General features: G+C 35.5%; 1 protein-coding gene across 2 annotated transcripts in view; it reads right to left on the bottom strand.

Annotated features, from left to right (window-relative positions):
* Nucleotides 1-4,731: 4,731 nt before the first annotated feature.
* The window catches only part of plekhh3 (pleckstrin homology, MyTH4 and FERM domain containing H3), an 83,124-nt gene continuing 67,844 nt past the window's right edge, over nucleotides 4,732-20,011 (bottom strand). For both annotated transcript variants that reach the window (XM_087244861.1, XM_087244862.1), the window contains 4 exons: nucleotides 17,871-17,991; nucleotides 15,492-15,923; nucleotides 13,852-14,043; nucleotides 4,732-8,573 (listed from right to left, as the gene is read on the bottom strand). In XM_087244861.1, the coding sequence (XP_087100987.1) occupies nucleotides 8,436-8,573; nucleotides 13,852-14,043; nucleotides 15,492-15,923; nucleotides 17,871-17,991 (883 nt within the window). In that variant the 3' untranslated portion in view covers nucleotides 4,732-8,435. The remainder of the gene's footprint in view (nucleotides 8,574-13,851; nucleotides 14,044-15,491; nucleotides 15,924-17,870; nucleotides 17,992-20,011) is intronic.

Raw genomic sequence — 20,011 nt, 5'->3', positions numbered from 1 at the left:
TTCCTTGATTTTTTGAGGGGGGTTATTATTCTGTATGAACTTTATTTCCTTTAAAAAAAGCATTTATGCTCATGTTAAAGTTGCTAATATTTTTGATTTAAAGTTCACTCAAAAATGAACATTTTCTCACTCAAATGGTTTTAAACATTTATGGAGTTTCTTTTTGTTGAAAGTAAATGATATTTTGTGGACTTTTGGAACTTTTTAGCTTAATGGATGCTAGTTTTCAGCATTTAATATTCAAAAGGAGAAAAAAAACTTTAAACAGGTGTGATAACTGTCATTTTCAGATTAACCTTATGCAAAGCCTGGTTACTAAAATGATACTAATAAGATAATAGTTATATCAGCTTTTTGAAGCAAATATGACTGATTCTGGACAACAATAACTGTTACATTTTTTTTTCTTATAAATCGGTGTCCGCAGGGTCTTAAAATGTATTAAAAGTTGATAAATCAATGTGGAGAACTTTAAGGCCCTTTAAAGGATTAAAAAGTCTGAAATGCTATTTTGCAAGGTATTATATTTGATATCATTTTTGATTATGCAATGCATGGTTGTATGCAAGTCTGCCTAAATTAAATCGGCCAATATTAGGATGCTGTGCAGTTTAAACAAAGCAGCAGGATGTCAAATCTAACAGGATTTCATACTGAAGTAACCAAGGCAAAGCCATTATTTCTATAAGCGCCAACCTGCTGAATTAACTAGATTTCATAGATTTTTATTCGGCATATGAAAAATGTTTCAGTTTTGGACAGGGCTTGACATTAACATCTGCCAAATGCGGGTAGATTTCAGCTGTGGCGGGTTAGACAACCACATCCACTAGCCACTTTGGCCAGTTGTAAATAATTTTTAAATTGTAGTTTCGATTAAAGCAAAGTTCTACAATAAAGATGCCCATTGAAAAGAAGCACGACTGACAAAATCAACTGTGTTCACAAGAGCAAAAAGGATAATCCCGCGCATGGACTCTCACTCACTGATGAGGGCTTTAGTGTGTTTAGTGTTTTAGAGTGTTTAAATGTTTGAGCGCTCCCGCTTCCTTGCGTGAAGCAAAAGTGCCTGGAAACTCAACTTATACGATCAGTTCCCTTTGAAATAGACTGGACAAAAAGCGATGCTTGCTTTCAAGAGTTTGAGATTCTTTAAAAAAGTGTCTGTGTAAGCAGCAGAGGTTGCCACTTTCACTTTAATCATTATTTGAATAGATTGTTAATGTGCCTAACATTAACCGTGTGTGCTTGATCATCCTTTCATTACCGCACAGGATGTTTTTCACCTGCTTTCTTTTGCTTTTACTATAGGATTAATTTAATAGGAGATTAAACTAGCCATTTATGTATAGTAAACTGGTGATCTGGGACCTTTAGCCAGGACAGACTACTGTGCATATTTCTACATACAAGAAAACTAATATATATATATATATATATATATATATATATATATATATATATATATATATATATATATATATATATATATATATATATATATTTTTTTTTTTTAAGGAAAAGTTTTGTTGAATAAGAAGTGTATATACAGCTGTATTTAGTTTGTTTTGAAAATGTCTAATTATTTTTAATTTGTTACTAAGAAATTTTTTATTTTTTTGCTTATGTTTGGTGTGGCCAGAGAAAAAAAAATAGGTAAATCCTTAGTGTTGAGCCCTGAAAATTCTTGTGAAACAAGAACTAATTGCAATGTGACAGACACTATGAAACCACAAACCATTTGCTCATGCTCACCGAGCAAGGTCATACACAACACACAAAAAGTGAAATGAATGAGGACTTATGTGGACATTATGCAAAATATAACTTAAGTAATTTTAGGCATGCCAAAGTCATATGTATGCATATACATCTATATTTTCCTAACAACAAAATTGTGGCTTGTGAAAATGACAAGTGGCTAGTAATGTTGAAAAACTACTAGCCACAGTGGCTGGTGATCAAAAAATTTAATGTTAAGCCCTGGTTTTGGTTTAGTTTCTTATGTTAATATAGAGTAAATACACTGCAAGTTAAAATCTCGCCAGTGTTTCGGTTGGTTATAAAGTCTTAAAATTTATGGAAAGAGTCTTAAAAAAGGTCTGAAAAGGTATTGAATTTCACTCTCTGATTCCTGTATATACCCTGTAAAAGAAAGCTGAATAAAAGCTCAAATAATTTCATTTATGTATACCTTGTAAAGATGGGACGATGCTTGATAATCTGAAGGTTCAGGTTTAAAAAAACATCTAAATTCAGAAAAATTCACCTTTATGAAATTGTCTAAACGAAGTCCTTAGCAGTTTTTGATTTTTAGAATTTTGGTATTTATATATGGGGCATCACGGTGGCACAGTGGGTAGCACAATCACCTCACAGCAAGAAGGTTGCTGATTCCAGCCACAGCTGGTTCAGTTGGCGTTTCTGTGGTTTCCTCCGGGTGCTCCAGTTTCCCTCACAAGTCCAAAGACATACGGTACAGGTGAAGCTAAATTGTCCTTAGAGTGTATGTGTGTGAATGAGTGTGTATGGGTGTTTCCCAGTGATGGGTTGCAGCTGGAAGGGCATCTTCTGCATAAAACATATGCTGGATAAGTTGGCAGTTCATTCCGTTGTGGTGACCCCAGATTAATAAAGGGACTAAGCCAAAAAGAAAAACAATGAATGAATGATATTTAAATATACAGTAGGAAATATACAAAATATCGTAACGGATTATTTTAACCCAAGAAATATTTTTGGACGGTTTTCAAAACTGTATTACGTGGTGTATTAAAGGTGTAGGATCACACATATCATTCATCTGCAAATGTCACATCATATTTACAGGGATTATATAGAATGTGTACGATATTTAGACTGCTTGCAAAGTTTAAGCATAATAGAGTGGAAGTTTATATTTTGTATGGTTTGGCATAAAGTAACAGATATAACTTTCAGAAAGATAAATGGTTGAAATACACAGCAGTAATTAAATTTGAAACAAATAACATGGTGACCGATCACATTATGGGGTTTTCATGTCATGTTGTAACTTGGGCTAAAAAATAATAAAGGCTCTCAAATCCCTTCCAAATCTCTACACTTTGACTTTTAGATCCATCAGATAGTGTATATTTCTTCAAATAAAGCAGCTAAAATGAACACCCTCAGATGTTAAACCAGATGTTACAAAATCAATTATGTTTCATTCATTTTGAACTTACAGCTGCTTTTAACCATGAAACTGAGCTAATACATCTACAAAAACATTACACAATGCTAGACTTTTGCAAGAAAGTTTGCAACCCTGCATCCTTGGTATTTCTGACAACTTGGATTTGTGTAGAAAACTAGCTTCAGAGCACATGATATAGAACAAAAATGGCAGCTCTTACCTCTAATGATGTCTGGTCTTCATCTCTTCACCATATAAACTATGGACAACAATATACTGAATCAAAGACAACCATCATGGAGTCCAGTCCTGCTGCAAGAGCTTCAGTGTCCAGCTGAATTTAGTTCAGTCGAGTCCAACACATTTGTCTGCAAGTTGCTTGAGATCCTCAAGACCTTTATTAGCTGTTTCAGGTGCGTTTAATGAGGACTGGAGCTAATGTTGCAGGATGACACCTTTTCATCCAAAGGATCCTGCCTCAAACATAATGTTATTGCACTACAAATAAATTACTTTGCAACAGGACGGTTAAGCTATGTTAAGCAGTGGGTTTCACCAGGGTTTGTTTTTCTTTTTTAATAACTCAACATTGCAAGGTATTGGGGTCCGCTCTTCGTAAGTGGATTGCTCAATTAGCTGGATTTGGTTACTGAGATAAACTCCAGTTTCACACTAGATTGTAGTCTGTTGGGGATGTTTTCATCCACTCTGGGGTGATTTTGAGTCATAATTTGGCCATAACTTTCTCTACGTTTCAGCAAATAGAATGACTTTTGGTGACAAATCTAATTTTGACACATGTTATGGGAAGATGCTTGAATTGTTTTCACAAACTCAACAATACACTCTGGGTCATTTTGCTACCCTTTCGTTATGTTGGTGGCTGTTTTTGCCCCATTGACTTTCATTAGAATCACATTATTTTTTGTTTTCGTTGTTGTTAAGAAGAGGTTAAATACATTTTTTTTTTTTTTACAGTTGACCATCAGTTGTAGTACAAAAAAAAAGTATAGTTTTTGCCTTGGATATGGATGTATGTGTGAGGCTTTTGTGCACTTATCTTCATATGTCTGAGAAAATCAAAACAAGCAAGCTCAGCTCTCAGAACATAGTAAACATAGTAAGTGCATTCATGCACACAGACACACTATAATCTGCTGTTTACTCCATATAAAAGTCAGAAAGTGCTTTTGCACAGGCCTAACCAAAGGGTTAAGGGTGCCTACTGATGATCAACAGTACGAATGACACATTTTACCTCTTCTCAACAGGGTAATCCACCAACAATCAAGAATGCATGATTATTATGGGCAATCATGGCTTTGCGATCAAAAATGTCATTATAATGAAAGTCAATGTGGCATAAACAGCCGCGACCAAAACAACTAATAGGAAGCAAATTGTAATCATTTATTCCAACTCTCAAACAAAATCTAGTTTTTGAGATAATTTCAAATTTGGATATTCCATGTTTACATGTATGGCTTTGATTTTCTCACAGTTTTGCAGTAAAACGTGCTGTAGAAAATATTTGTCTATTGATGAAAATGAACAAAGTACACCTGACACTCGAGTGATATTGCAATGGTGCTGCTTTTTATTACATACAGTATTCATCCTTTTGCATTATTGCACATTTAAGTTAGCTGTACAAACAATAGTGCAATTGACTATTACATGTGTAACATAATAAAGGTACCATGCAGCATACAAACGGTCTATAAAGCATCAGAGGTTGTCGTTGGAGTTTACATGTATGACAGTGAGCGGAGCTGCCTGCAGCTAAAGAGTGACGCAAAACACAAGAGCACTACTGCCGTCACAGGGGCAATAGCCCAAACACAAAAAGAAACCACACTGAAGAAGTGATTGCCCTCCACCTTTTGACTTCAAGTAGCTGGTCGGATTTGTATTCGAGCAGACAAGCTGCGATAGAATAAAGATAGCGGTGAAATTAAAATACTCTGAATACAGTGAGCCTGATTATGAGTGAGTTAAAGATTGTACAGTTTGTTTGACAGGCACTAGTGGCTCCTCTAAAGGCAACCTGATGCCCCATAGAGGACCAATCTGGGCAGGCTTTATTGCTTCAGTGACAGTTTGGCAGTCATTCGAAGGGGCGAACAAGGGACACCAACCCCCTAAATATTTGGTCCGTGTGACTTTAAAAGGGACGAATGACATTTTTGGGTTGACAAACATCGCAGTAATCTACAAAGGAAACCATTTGTAGAGCTTTTGTGATGGGGGAAATAAACGAAAACCGTAAATAAGCATATTTGAACTGACGTCATCAGCTCTTTCGATGCAAGCACTAAAATACAAATACAGGTCTTTATGAAAGATATAGAAAACAAACGTAAAGAGGACAATTAAAAAAAACCTTACACACAATGTTTACAACGGACAGCCATAAATAAACGAACAGAAAATAACACGTTAAAGGAGGACAATATGAACTCTCAGCAGATAAAAAGACAATGAGCCGTTAGTCGTGGAAGCTTTATAACAAAAGCAGACGGAGGCTACGGGTTAGGCTTAAAGGGATCATTCACCCCACAAGAAATGACAACTCTGACATCATTTCCTCATCCGTGTGTCTTCCCAAACCAGACAGATTTTCATATGTAGAATTTAAAAGAAGGTATTTTGTCCATGCAATGCAAGTCAAAGGGGTCCAAACAAAATTGGACCCCATTGAAATTCATTATGTGGAGAAAAAAAAAAACAACCTCCAGTTAAATGATGACAATGTTGTTATTTCTTGCATGAACTGTCCCTTTAATGGAAATGTAATCTTTAGAAGCTGGCGTAGCAACTTTGCATATCAATAGTGTTGATTATTTGTCTATCTTCAGTGTTTAATGTGTTCAAGAGGCTTAGTTTAACCAAAATGATCTTCTTCTTTTTTCTGGAAAATGTTATTTACCTTCACAGGTACCAGGCTGCAATGGGGCGTCTAAGTTAGTTGTTTTTAACTGAATCTAAAGATCTGAGGCTACAGGACGCGCACATCAGAGGAACTGTAGGCTAACAGCAGTCAAGCAGCACCAGGTCGGGCTCAAAGCATTTCACAAATACACTCACATCATACGATGTGCTAAAGATCCTTTGGTTTCTACAGCTTTAAAAGTCTCTCGCGACCACACACACACACACACGCGCCACCATCAGTTCAGTATTGGCCAGTTCTCAAGGACGGCATGATTTGCACCAGTTTTTGTTTCAAGGTCATGTACGGATTGATGAATGGGTTTATGGTGAGCTGGGCAGGAGGTTGAAAAGTACGACGAAGCAAAGTGAGTGTGTATGAGCGTGCACAATGGAAGATGGTTTGTGTCGCCTAAATATAAAACTTTTCTTGTTTGCCAAAACATATAAACATCTTTAGAAAAATGGATACATTTACACTTGAAGAAGGTAAGAAAAAAGTGCTTAAAGGGACAGTTCACTCAAAAATAACCACACACTGCCTGTCACACTGCCACACTGTCACACTGCAAAACATGCTTTTCTTACTTAGAGTTTTTGTCAGGTTTCTAGTCCAAATATCTAAAAATTCTTAAATCAAGAAGCATTTTCTAGACAACAAAGCATATAGTCTTGTTTAAAGAATTAATATGCCAAAATGAAGTGAGTTTTTCTTTAAAACAAGCAAAATAATCTTGTTTTTGCTTTCGACATAAGATTATTTTGCTTACCCCATTGACGGATTATTTAGCTTTTTTTTTTAAGGAAAAACTCATGTAATTTTTGCATATTAGTTCCAAAAATTAGACAATATGTTTTGCTTGTCTAGAAACTTCTTGATTTCTGAATTTTTTTGGGGACTAGAAACAAGACAAAAACTCTAGGTAAAAAAAGCTTTTTTTTTTTGTTTTTTCTAGTGCATGATTTACTTCCCCATAACTTGTTTGAGTTTCTTTCATGTGTTGAACACAAAATAAGCTATTTGGAATAATGTTGGAAAACGGTAGACACTGACCTTCATAAGGTTTTTTTTGGCCTACTGTGGACGTCAATGTCTTCTGAATGTTTTCATTTGTGTTCAACACAAAATAGAAACTCCAACAGGTTTCAGATAACATGAAACGGCAAGTAAATTTTTGTTTTGGGTGAACTATCCCTTTAATTTAAGGTAAACTCCTTGAAAAGTTATTAAAATTATACTCTGTGTTTCACAAATTTCACAAAATGAAATGCATTTATAATTTTCAAATAAAGTAAATGACAATTCGTGTTGTTTTAAAGAATTTAAGCAAATATTTCAAACATACAGGTTGAATAGTTCACCCAAAAGTGAAATTCTGTAATCGTTTAACTTAAAACTGTATGAACTTTACTGAAGAAGATGATAGAAGATATTCCGATGAATTTTGGCACCAAGTCAGTGTCTGGTCGATACCAATGACACCAAACCTAAATGACTTTTTCACCTTGCCAATAACAATAAAAAACATCCCAAATTTATTTCCCCTGCAATGGAAGTCAATAGGGTCCAAAAAACTGTTTACCCCATTAACTTTAATTCAGGGGTGCTCAAACTTGGTCCTGGGGGCCGTGTGTCCTGCAAAGTTTAGTTCCAACCCCAATCAGACACACCTGGGCCAACTAATCAAGCTCTTATTAGGATTTCTAGAAACATTTTGCAGGTGTGCTAAGGGAAAGTTGGAGCTAAAATCTGCAGGACATCGGCCCTCCAGGACCGAGTTTGGACACCCCTGCTGTAATTGAATAGATTAAAGACTTATTTTGTGTTCTACAAAAAAGTCAGAACAAGTTTGGAACAACTTAGAGGCCAAATTATAAAGAATTCCCTGTACAAAACACTGCTTATCCACATTCTTCAAAATATCTTCTTCGGCATACAGCAGAAATCCAAAATTCATACAGCTCTGCAAAAACTTGTACAGCGAGCAAACAATGACAGCATGTTCATTCTTGAGTGAGCCATCCCTTTAAACAAATATGATGTTTTTCGCACCTTCCATTTCTGGACTCGCTCTTACATTCCTCTCGGTGACATTTGACGGGCTCCCAGATGGCAGGGGACTGCTGAGGCCCCCTGTGTCCTTTTTGGGATTCTGTTGGCGGTGTAGCAATTGAGTTCCTGAAGCTGCTCTCCTGTTTGTGGCTCTCCTGACTCCCTCCATTTCCACAGCATCTGCTCCTTTCAGTCTCATCTGAGTTCTCAGCGAAGCTCTTTACAGGGATGCAAACAGCCAGGACTGCATATATATGTGTGTGTGCATGTGTGTGAGTGTGTGTCGTTCACTCTTCACACCGGGTGAGATGGCAGCTCAAATAGAGACGGGTGGAGTTTGGGGTTCGTTTCGAGGGAGATGCAGTCATCTTTGCCTAGCTGGCGACGAGTGGCACTGAAGTAAGCATTCATCAACTGCATGATCTCAGTCAGCTGAGAGAGAGAGAGAGAGAGAGAGAGAGAGGGAGAAATGACTTTAGTAAATTTCCACTGTGTAAAATATGTGTCACAGATATACTGTCAGTGCTAAGCACTTTATTCTAGTACAATGACTCTGTTATGCACTAGAACACTTTGTACACCACACTTAACACTGGAACACTGTAAACATCGTTTTTAGGTTAGTATGAATTAGAGGAGCAGCACTGTTGCTCAAATGTTTGCAGTTGCTAAAATTATCCAAAGCTGCATTTATTTAATCAAATAACAATTCGAAACAACCATTTGTGTAATCGATTCTTTTCAAAAGTTGTTTATTTGTGTGATCATCAGTGGTGGAGAGTATTGAAAAATCGTATTCAAGTAAAATTGAGTACCATTACGTAACCAAAATATAGGGCAAGTAGATTAAAAGTTCCTGTCATAAATATTACTCAAAGTACTCAAGAGTAGTATTACACTGTCAATTTGTGCATGTGTGTTTGAAAACGTAACATTCTGTAGTGATTTAGTGATTGTTTAAGGCCATTTGGTAATTTCAGTCATCATACAGTAGACATCCCCCATCTCATCAGAGACAAGAAGTCTAGACAGTCTCTAGATTATTGTGTGTAACGATTTTGTGTCTTGAGGTTGTTCTGTATAATGCGATTTGATTGGATGGCAATCCCAGAACTGATTGTTCTACTTCTAGCACTCTACTTCTACTTCTTCTCTACTAGTCAATCACCATATAATAAAGTTTTGCCAACAGTTTGAAGGAAAATAATGCAGTAAATGTACCGATTTAGCACAACAAATGTACTTTAGGGAAAGTAAAAGTACACATTTTAAAATCTACTTAGTATATTAAAATTCCTGAGAAAAACTACTTACAGTAATTTGAGTGTTTGTAGTTTGTTACTTCACACCACTGCTGATGGTGTCTCAGTTTTTCAGCATCATTAATCGAGGTTTCATTATTACGTGGTCCTTCAGAAATAAGGGTAATGTGCTGATGTGGTGGCAGTTTTGTCATATACGGATAGCAAACACATTGTATTTATGACAATTTATTTTTCTGTTTTCAGTTTTTAGTTTCATTATTTGTTAATTTAGTTTCAAGAGTTTTTTTTATGTCCATTTAGTTTTTATAATTTTTTTTAAATGTTTTTTTTGGTTACAGTTAAATGAACATGAATGATCTGTTAATTATCTTTAACTTTTGTTTAACTGACCAAAATCTAAATGTGTTTGTGTGTGTGTGTGTGTGTGTGTGTACATATATATATATATATATAATATAAATATATGAGCAATATCACACGAGTAACAGTGCGATATGGCTGTATATCGGCACTGGTGGAAGGCGTGCGATGACACGAGGCCGCAATCCGAGTGCCTTAGTGCCCCCACCAGTGCCGATATACAGCCATATCGCACTGCTACGAGTGTGACATTGCATTTATACAACAGTTTGACAGCATAATTGTGTATATAAAAACAAAATCAAACACAGAGAGTTTCAAAAACCCTTTTGTATGTGGAACTACTTTCTTCAACATTGGATTCAAATCATAAGCTGACAGTTAAATCTGTAGTGTCTGCTTTTTGCTGGCTGTATGTGGGCGGAGTAATACACAAAGGGTAAAGAGGCTGTAGGAGTTCTGATATTGCAGAATATTGCACGGCTATCAGCCAATCAGATTTGAGAACCAGACAGAACTGTTGTATAAATAAATAAATATATATAAGAAAATATAAAATAAGTATAAAATATAGAATAACAAAAATAATAACTACAATTGCTGAGTTCCACACAATTTCTTCATGATGTCCCAACGCAAATGGATTAATGCCGAGTTCAGACTGCACGATTTTCAAACTAATGATGTCACAGATGTCTTCACTCTGCATGACCATCTGCGCTAGCTTTTCACTGCTGCTTTGTTTACAATGCAAGATGGATTGGCTTTCACACTGTATGACTTTAAAATAGGAAGAATCGCAGACAACTTCGAAAAACAAAACAAAGAACCGGTCCACGAACTACATCTCACAACCAAACATATGTGTGAAGTGACATAGAAACAACACAAGGTCACGTAGTATATGTTATTGTTATAGCCTTTAGTGGGGGAGAAAATGTACTTCTTTTGCTCAACGGGTTTTTGAAGGGAATTAGCAATTTCACTTTTTTTCTTTTTCGAGCAGGTTGTGAGTTTTTCCTTCATGACTTGGGTTCAAGTAGAGCAAAAAAGCTCTTTTAACTTCTCTCCCAATCGACCCCTGGCTATTCTAGTGGCTGCTGCTCTCTCATTGGCTGTAGGTGATTGTCTGTGTTATTTTCAATCATGAATCGCTGACAGCTCCAGATTTTTAGGGTGTTGGTGACTCATCGCGATTCCCTCAGATCGTGTCTTTGAACATTCACACTGTGTGATTGTTACCCACGTGAACAAGCACCAATTTTCCCATGATTTCAGGCATTTGCTGGCGATTTCTTAAAACCTGTTGGCGAGTCAAAATCGGGGCTAAAATCATGCAGTCTGAACTTGGCATAAGTTAACCTAATTGTGTTTAAATTGAAGTGGATTGAACATAAAACACTTAAGCTTTCCCCAAAAAACTAAAGAATTGTGTTGTTTCTACTTATTTTAAGTAAGCAGTTTGAGAAAGCAGTTTTTTAATTTTTATTTTTTAGTGTACTTGGTGTATTTAGAGTGATATTGACACACAAATGAACAGTTGACTAGTCATAATGTTTCCTTACAGGTCACATTAACATACTATACATATAAAGATCCGTTTACACAGTGTAAAGGCATACACACAGGCCATTTCTCCCAATGTTGCACTCATTTGTCCATTGTATTTTTTATGAAAAAGTCATCATCTCCATATTTGAAAAATGACACCAATATCCAACTATTCAGATGCAAAATCTAAGCATTATCAAGCAATTTAACACATTACATAAAAATGGGGGTTGAATATTGTAAAATATTTGTGTCTGTCTGTGTGTGTCTGAGAACATTGTTAGGCTCTTTAAATAAAGTGAGAAGTTGGCATGTAAATTAATTTCAATTAAATCAAGAGCGACTGACAGACGCACTCCCCATTCATTTGTCACATTTGACTGTTTCAGTCTGTCATATTGGCGTATGAGTCATTTATGTTCGGCGAATGTTGATGACTGCAATATTACAGTCATTAACAGTGTATGTGCGAGCTAGCAGAGATGTTTCTGAATCCCTCAAAGTCAGACAGTTTGTCAAAAGAGATTGCTTGGATTTGAAGCTACAGACTGGGTGTGAGCTACAGCTGATATCAGGAGAAGACAGACTGGTTGTCTCAGTATTTCCACGTGTGTGCACGCCACACACAGCTGGTCTGACCTGTACAGTCTGAGTCTCAGTACGCATAAGACAAACCCTCTGACGTCAATGTCTTTATAGTCTAGAACAGTTCCAAGTTTCATATTTTCCATGCATTATATCCTATATTTACAAATGAACAGAACACGTGTATAATGGAGAACTCTAGTGTAAAAGCCTCACTAGAGGTATATGCTTCCTCTGTTATAAATTATTATTATTATTAGTATTAGTATTATTCTTACACGGCTGTCTGGAATACTTGATTCTGATTGGTCAATCATGACATTCCAAGGTATGTGCATCAATTAATATGTTCACATCCATATTTATATGCTTGGCGCGAGTAACTCTATGTGTATGTTAGTGCATGCTCCATTCAGCTGTTTTCATTTCTTTAGCTTTGCCGATATCAGGCTTTATTCTGCGATAACTCCATGGATGCACTTTATCCCTTACTTATGCATATTGCTACACATGATAGTCTTTTATTGCTGAATGAACCTACTGCATAACAGATTAATCTGTCAAATGTGTATGTTAACTGGATGAAAAATACTGGATGAGTAGAAATATAAGTGGTGTTTTGGTGATTTGATACTATTATCAGTATATTTGTGAATGCCAGTGTTATTTTAGTATAATTTTTTAATAATCATTGTAATATTAATGTAACGTTTATATTTACACATTTTGAATTACATTTCATTTTAGTCCAAGTATGATTAATTTTGGTTAGTGTTTTACTTTTTTTACACACACACACACACACACACACACACACACACACACACAAACACACACACACACACACACACACACACATATATTTTTATATATATATATATATATATATATATATATATATATATATATATATATATATATATATTTATATATATATATATATATATATATATATATATATATATATATATATATATATATATATATATATATTTATATATATATATATATATATATATATATATATATATATATATATATATATATATATATATATATATATATGTGTGTGTGTGTTATTATATTAGAATTAAAACAAATAAAACATAAAAATGAGAAATGTTGGCTTGGGAACCACATGAAAATAAAGGGTTTTGAGTATATATATATATATATATATATATATATATATATATATATATATATATATATATATATATATATATATATATATATATATATATATATATATATATATATATATATATATATATATATATATATATATATATATATACTCAAAACCATTTATTTTCATGTGGGTTTTATTATTTCATGTGGGTTTTTTATGTGGGTTTTCATGTGGTTCCCAAGCCAACATTTCTCCCTTTTTATGTTTTTATTTGTTTATTTTTCATTTTTTTGAATTCTAATATAAGTATATTTTTATAATATTTCAACTTGTGTTTTCCTAGTAACAGAAACAATATTACATTTTTCTATCATGTAAATGCTGCGGTGTTCAGGGTTGGTCAGTGGTCCAAGTCAAAACTTGTGAAAAGATGAACTTGGAACTGTCAGATTAGTTCACACTATCAAGTGACTGTATTTGAAATGTCATACAGTTTAATTTGGAAAGTGTTGGTTTTCCAGAAGTTTGAGGCAAACACCACAGCAGGGTTAAATGCTGGTTATGGGCTTTATGGTAAGTACCTTGTTGTTATCATATTATTTAAGTAAGCACAACAGGCAATGCCTTGTGTCACTATAAATTATTAAAGGAATGACCATTTATTGCACGACAAGTCAATTTATTAATTATCACAACAGGCTGAACTAATACCATAAGTCTGACCACTTTTAAATCAACCAGAATCTTTCGCATTCATAGCACAGATTGTGCAGATAGGGATATTGATGATGCAACATTTTTTATATTGCCCGCTTACCTTGGTGGTCTCAAAGAGCAGGTCTCGATCTCCTGCAGTGATCCTGAACGTGTTGCTATCAGACACTCCATATGAGCAGATCTGAGTGATGGGCAGAGACTCCAGCGCTTCAGCCTCGCCCTGACGATACAGAGTCACGCAGGATGCCGCTACACCCAGCCACAACTTCTGAGAGAAGCTTCCTGTTGAGCTCTGAGGAACATATATGGATGTCAGACACTGCTTAAAGCATTCTCTAAACACCAAAATACACACTTTTTGTTGTCCTCTTATGTTCACCACGACTGCATTTATCCAATACAAAAACTATTAAATTAAAATAATAGCATTTGATCAAATATATTTTAAAATAGAAACGCATGTAATTTTCTGTTCATATGTTTTTAAAATGCACTGTATTGCTGTGATTACTCCAGTCTTCAGTGTTATATAATTCTTCAGAAATTATTTTAATATGCTGATTTAAAACTTAAAAAAAATCGATGTTGATTCGTGCTGATTTTGTATAAATATACTTTTGTGAAATTGTAATTGTATTGAAACGTGTCTTTGCATAATAACATTGTGCAAACAGCACATCAATCTGCAGTTTGACTACGCATGGATAAGAACAGACAGTTTATGTCACCACTATTGTCTTCACTTGAATACAATCCTCCTTCAAAACTTCACTTACGAGATGCTGATTTGCTTTATCCAGCAAAGAAATATAGTTCACAATATAGTCTGTAAATTAATCTGATCGCAAACACAGAAGAAATGCAGAGAAGTTTATGATGCAATTTTAGCACTTTTAGCAAGAATTAAAAACACTAACAAAAGACAAAAGTAAAGGAATGTCTAATTATATTTCATTTATATGAAATATTTACTAATATTGCACATTCCTTTACTTTTGTCTTTTTGGTGTATATATATATATATATATTAGATGTGTTACAATTGAATAGTTTTTTCTGTGAACCGCAATGCAGACGCAGACAATTCATTATCGGTTCAGTAATGGCTCCTAACCAGTTATTATGTACTGACGTCATTTATCTCATATGTTTATATTGCAGTAAAATACTATGGTAAGGAAGGCAAGCGCGAGTAATTAAATGCAGAAACTGTGCACAATTGACTGCGTGTGTGTTTTCTGGATAGTCTTTCACTAACACTGAAGATACAGCAAAAGCTCTGCTTTACTGCTGGAGAAAATAAATGTAAACTCCATTTCTTTCTTTCTCTCTCTCTCTCTCTCTCTCTGATTGCCGCGTCCCTTATCGTCTATGATTGCTAGTGTCACTTATCGGTAAACAGCGGCATCATGTTAGAGCCAATCACAGCCCTTTCTGTTGAGAGCATGATCAATCATCACGCTTACGACTCGCTTGGCACTGCTCAAAAAGCAAGCGGGATGATATTTACATTAGTTTATTTGCTTTAAATGCTAATGTTGTTCTGTGAATGTACTTGAGTTTTGTAAGATACATTCAAAAAGAGTGCTTTCAGGTCAAATAAAGGTACAGTTCATATATCTGACTACTCTATTTACATATAATTTATGTATATACCACATGTTTAATGCACCTTTGGTGAAAATAAAGTAATTTTTTCAAATACAAAAAATTAATTATTCCAAAAGTTTGCCAACTTACTATATAAAAGTCCACTTCATAGAGTGTGCAGCCGAACCCTGACCATTGCCGGGCAATGGTAAGATAAGCAGCCATGCTGTCCCTGCCACTGTATCCCACCAGGGCTTTCCAGCGCTCTAGAATAGTGGACATCACCACAGCCCCCTCCTCCCTCAGCCTGGCCCGCAGCCTTTGGTCCTGTTCCTGTCGTCGCTTGTGCCCCCACAGCGTCCCAGCCAGCAGACCCCCAGGGAAGGACGGGCAGCCGGGGGGATCGACGGGGGCCAGCAGGGCTCGGGCCTCCACCACCTCTGCTGGAAAGAGCTGCTCTAGCGCCGGGTACGGAGAGAGGGCGCTGAAATCCCCCAGCAGATACTGCAGCCTCAGCGCCGCCAGTGAAAGAAGATCTTCCTCACAAGCTGGCAGCTGCCCTCGCACCACCATCTCATGACACTGGCAGAGAGAAGGGAAGAAGCCGGCTTCAATTTATAAAGTTCACTACAAGGCTGTTTTAACACTATTTAATTAGCTGATGAACACAGCTAAAGTATTTGTGGTGAAAAATTATTCCAGGAATTAGTTCTGATATTTTCAAAATGCATTGCTATTCTCTCTTAAATTTAGAGCTTAATTTTTAAAGCAGATGGCGTTGAATGATTCACAAAACAGCTTGCATCCAATTCCTTACAAATACCACTAGAACCTTTAATAATGATTTATAAAGTTAGGAAAGTTTTAAGTGAACTACAAGTGTTTATAGTGAGCTATGTGTACAATAATCTCGATAAATCTAGATAAAAGCCAGCTTGCATTTTCATGTTATGTTTGGGCTCGCTTGACTTGAGAACACCAGCCCTAAATATGTACAAGCAAAGCTTGGCAGAAACGTAATGTGTATACTGTTCACATGTTTTTGATATTGTTTTGTCTCCACCTTAAATAGTCCTGTTTGTATTCTGCTACAGTAGTTGACATTCTTTTTATTTTTGAGCCATTTGTTTTGTACTTTTTAGTCTTCCAGCTAAAACCTGCTAACTTTTAGTTATCAAAATTTGTCAGAAAAAAACAGCCTCAAATGAAACTACATTTTACAAACATTATAAAATGTATTTTAGTTCCTCAATCTTTTCAAATTAACAGCATTCTAAACTGAAAAAGGATTGAAGAACAAAAATGCACAAACATTCTTCCTGTAAACAACATTGATATATTGATATTTTAAACATCAAGCATAATTAAATGTATTTAAAGCAGTATGAAACTAGCAGTGTGGGTAATGTTTGATGTCAATTCCATTGCTTATATGATTCAAAGTAAGTTCCATATAAGGGTGTCACGATCCTCCAAATTCTCGATTCGATTACATTTTCGATTCTGAAGGCACGATTCAATTCGATTTTGGATTATGAATAATTCATTAATTAATGACCAATTAATTATTTGTAGCCTACCGTTTAAACTACCTAACCTGCATGGTCTTTGTTTTACCCATAAACAAATCATACAGTAAATGAATAAAGGCAAGTTACACACATAATTACCACCTGTCAATCACTTTTTCTGCGGGACTCGTGAATAGGCAGTGATCTGTGTCGTTATAATGGCGTTGGTAAAAAAGAGGCACAACCAACAGGAACCAGCCAACAGTATCTGAGGTGTTCGCTAAAATCACTAAGTATAAGTGAGTGAAAGATTGAAGCAGTCCTCTGACTGCCTGGACCTGCTGTCTCGAGCGCATGGCTGTGTATGCGTCTGTGTCTGTGTGGTCACGTGATGTGCGTTTTCAGCAGTAGTGAGGAAGGAGGGCTGCTCAGAAATGCTACACGCCACTGTGGATGTCAAATCGTTGTTGTTCTAAAATGTCATTTAAAAACAAAGACAGTGTAAACAGGGCCTGAGTGTGTACTTTTCGCGAGCGGATTTGCAACGGGGGCGGGCGGAGGATCGCGATGCCGGTGTTGTCTATCGGACGAACCGTACGTAATACGTACAAAGCAGAGCTTGCAAAACTGTGTTTTTTTTGTCGACAACACGAACGTTGTCAACATAACTCACTGGAAATCCAAAATGCTTACACACCGGCGACTTCATTGAAAGAGGAGAGGGTTTAAGTTCTGTTGACGGGTCTCCTGCTTCTGCAGTTTAACAAGCACTTCAACAAGCCTGTTTTTTCCCGCTTGGCAAGCCAAGCTGACGTGACATGGGGGCGTGGCAGCATCGACAATTCTATTTTTTGATTCGATAATCGAAATTGAGCATAAATTTCGATCGATTTCGATTAAAAATTGAAATCGTGACACCCCTAGTTCCATATAATACAAAAACATGCCATGTTCTGAAAAAAATGGTACACGGAGCATTCTAGTTCTGCTCCTCCCTGCTCATCTCATGTTAATTTACCTGCTCATAGAGGAAGAGGTACTCAATGCTGTCTGTACTGATGTTTTCTGTGTCCAGCAGACAGTAGAGTTTAAAGCAGAGTCTGCACTGGCAGTCAGAGTCTGGATCTTTAGCTGACAAACTGGAAGACACAAAGACAGAGATTTACATGTGAAGTATACCATATGTTGCTCTAAAGATTACAAAAACAATTGTCTACCTCAATATAGGGAACCAAATGTAGGGGTCTAAACAAGTACCTAAATGATCGTTAGTTAGTCAGTCAGTCAGTCAGTCAGTCAGTACGAACGAACAAACAAACAAACAAACAAGCGAGTGAGCGAATGAACAAACGAGCGAGCGAAAAAGTGAACAAACGAATGAACAAACGACAAGAATTGTATAAATAATGAACGAACAAACAAGTTAAATGTTCTTTGATGGTTTATATGTTATATTTTTTACACTGTCTACATGGGTTTATAATTCACTTCTAATAATTGAATTTATATATGCCTTTAATAAATATAAAAAAACATTATTACAAGACTATTTAATATCTTTTATTTATGATGCTGTGCTTCTCAACATTTGTTGCACATACTACAAAACTATATGTTTGGGTTTTTTTTTACTGTAAATTAATATTATGTATTAACATTTTAGTAATTACTTTGTTAATTGTGCATTTAAATGTAATTTATATACATACATTTACATTTTATATCAGTATGTTGATGTACTTCCAACTGAAACGGAAAATTGAGTAGGGGGGGCGGGGCTTTTCTAACGTCATTGCCTCATAATAGTAAAAATATGGTTAAGAATATTGTGCCTGAAGCTGTCAAACAGATGCCAACAGTAAAGGACCACCAAACTGTCTGATTGAAGATTATACAACATTTTTTTTTCAGTAGATTAACTTAATTAACCTAAAGAATAACAATGTAGGCTTAACAAAATAAACATTTTAACTTTTGATTTCACACAGACATTAACATCTCTGTGTTTATACCAGTTCCCAAATCTTTAAGTAGTCCATGAGGCGAGCCATAACAATAACAAACAAAATCTGCCAAAGCTACTTATACAAATGACTAAAATCACCCTGATGTCATCATTCAACCACATGACTCAACCTAATTGGCTAAGGTTTCTCCTGCATGTGCAGTTTTGCACGCAAGAGTTTGTGTTGTATGTGGACACAATCAAACACTAGGCGTGTGTCCATGAACCTGATTCTGGGAAGAGTTGGCAGTGAGACACAGACAAACACAAGCACACTTCCCAGAATAAAGCGAATGCCTTGAATTCTGTCTGGCTTGGCTTTATCTCTCTTTCAGTTTGCTTTCCACATCAGTTAATGCTGGTGACATCAGCCTCACCTTGACATCCCCATTGGAACACTGAATACTAATAAAGAGCTGATTGTCCATTCGCACTGTATGTGTGTGTGTGTGTGTGTGTGTGTGTGTGTAAATGTATCAAGAGGGTTGGTTGGGTTAATATGTGCTAAAGGGCTGGGAAAGTGAATATCAAAGACAAAAACACAGGCCTGAATTGTACTATTGTGCTACTAGTCATAATACTAAATGAATGCCATATTCTTCGTTTACCACAGTAATATCATAGTAAATAATAAAGAGGTTATGACATGTGAAGTCGTTTTAATAGTTGTCTTGTTCTTTGTTCCATTAAATAATTCTTACAGATTCAAAACTTAATGTCTTCTTCGTTATAAGCAAAGGTTTAATTTAATCTAATAATAATTAAGCTGTAATAATGACTTGTTTGCCAATGAGGAGGCAAGTGACATCCCAGTGTTACATAGGAAATCAATTACACACCAATTATAATCACTGCTGCCATCTTAAGTGTATTTTTTGTTTTGTTCTAGTACATCTGTTATTTATTCTTTAGTTTATACTTTTTATTTTTACTATTGTTGTTGTTGTTAGCATAATTATTATTAATTTTATTATTTAACAACCTCTTGTTGTACTGTATTTTGTTTATTGCGTGTATTTTTATATGCCCACTGTTATATCCTGATCATCTACACCATATTTTTTGCATTTACATAATTTCAAAATAACAAAAAAAATTTGATGAAAAAAAAAACAATCCATGTCATGAACCCTTTAAAATCGATATATAATAGT

Source organism: Danio rerio, chromosome 3 (genome assembly GCF_052040795.2).
Source record: "Danio rerio strain M-AB ecotype USA chromosome 3, GRCz13ab, whole genome shotgun sequence".
NCBI classification, from domain to species: Eukaryota; Metazoa; Chordata; class Actinopteri; order Cypriniformes; family Danionidae; genus Danio; species Danio rerio.
Note: the sequence above shows the minus strand (reverse complement) of the source record. Positions and strands in the feature narration are given on the sequence as shown.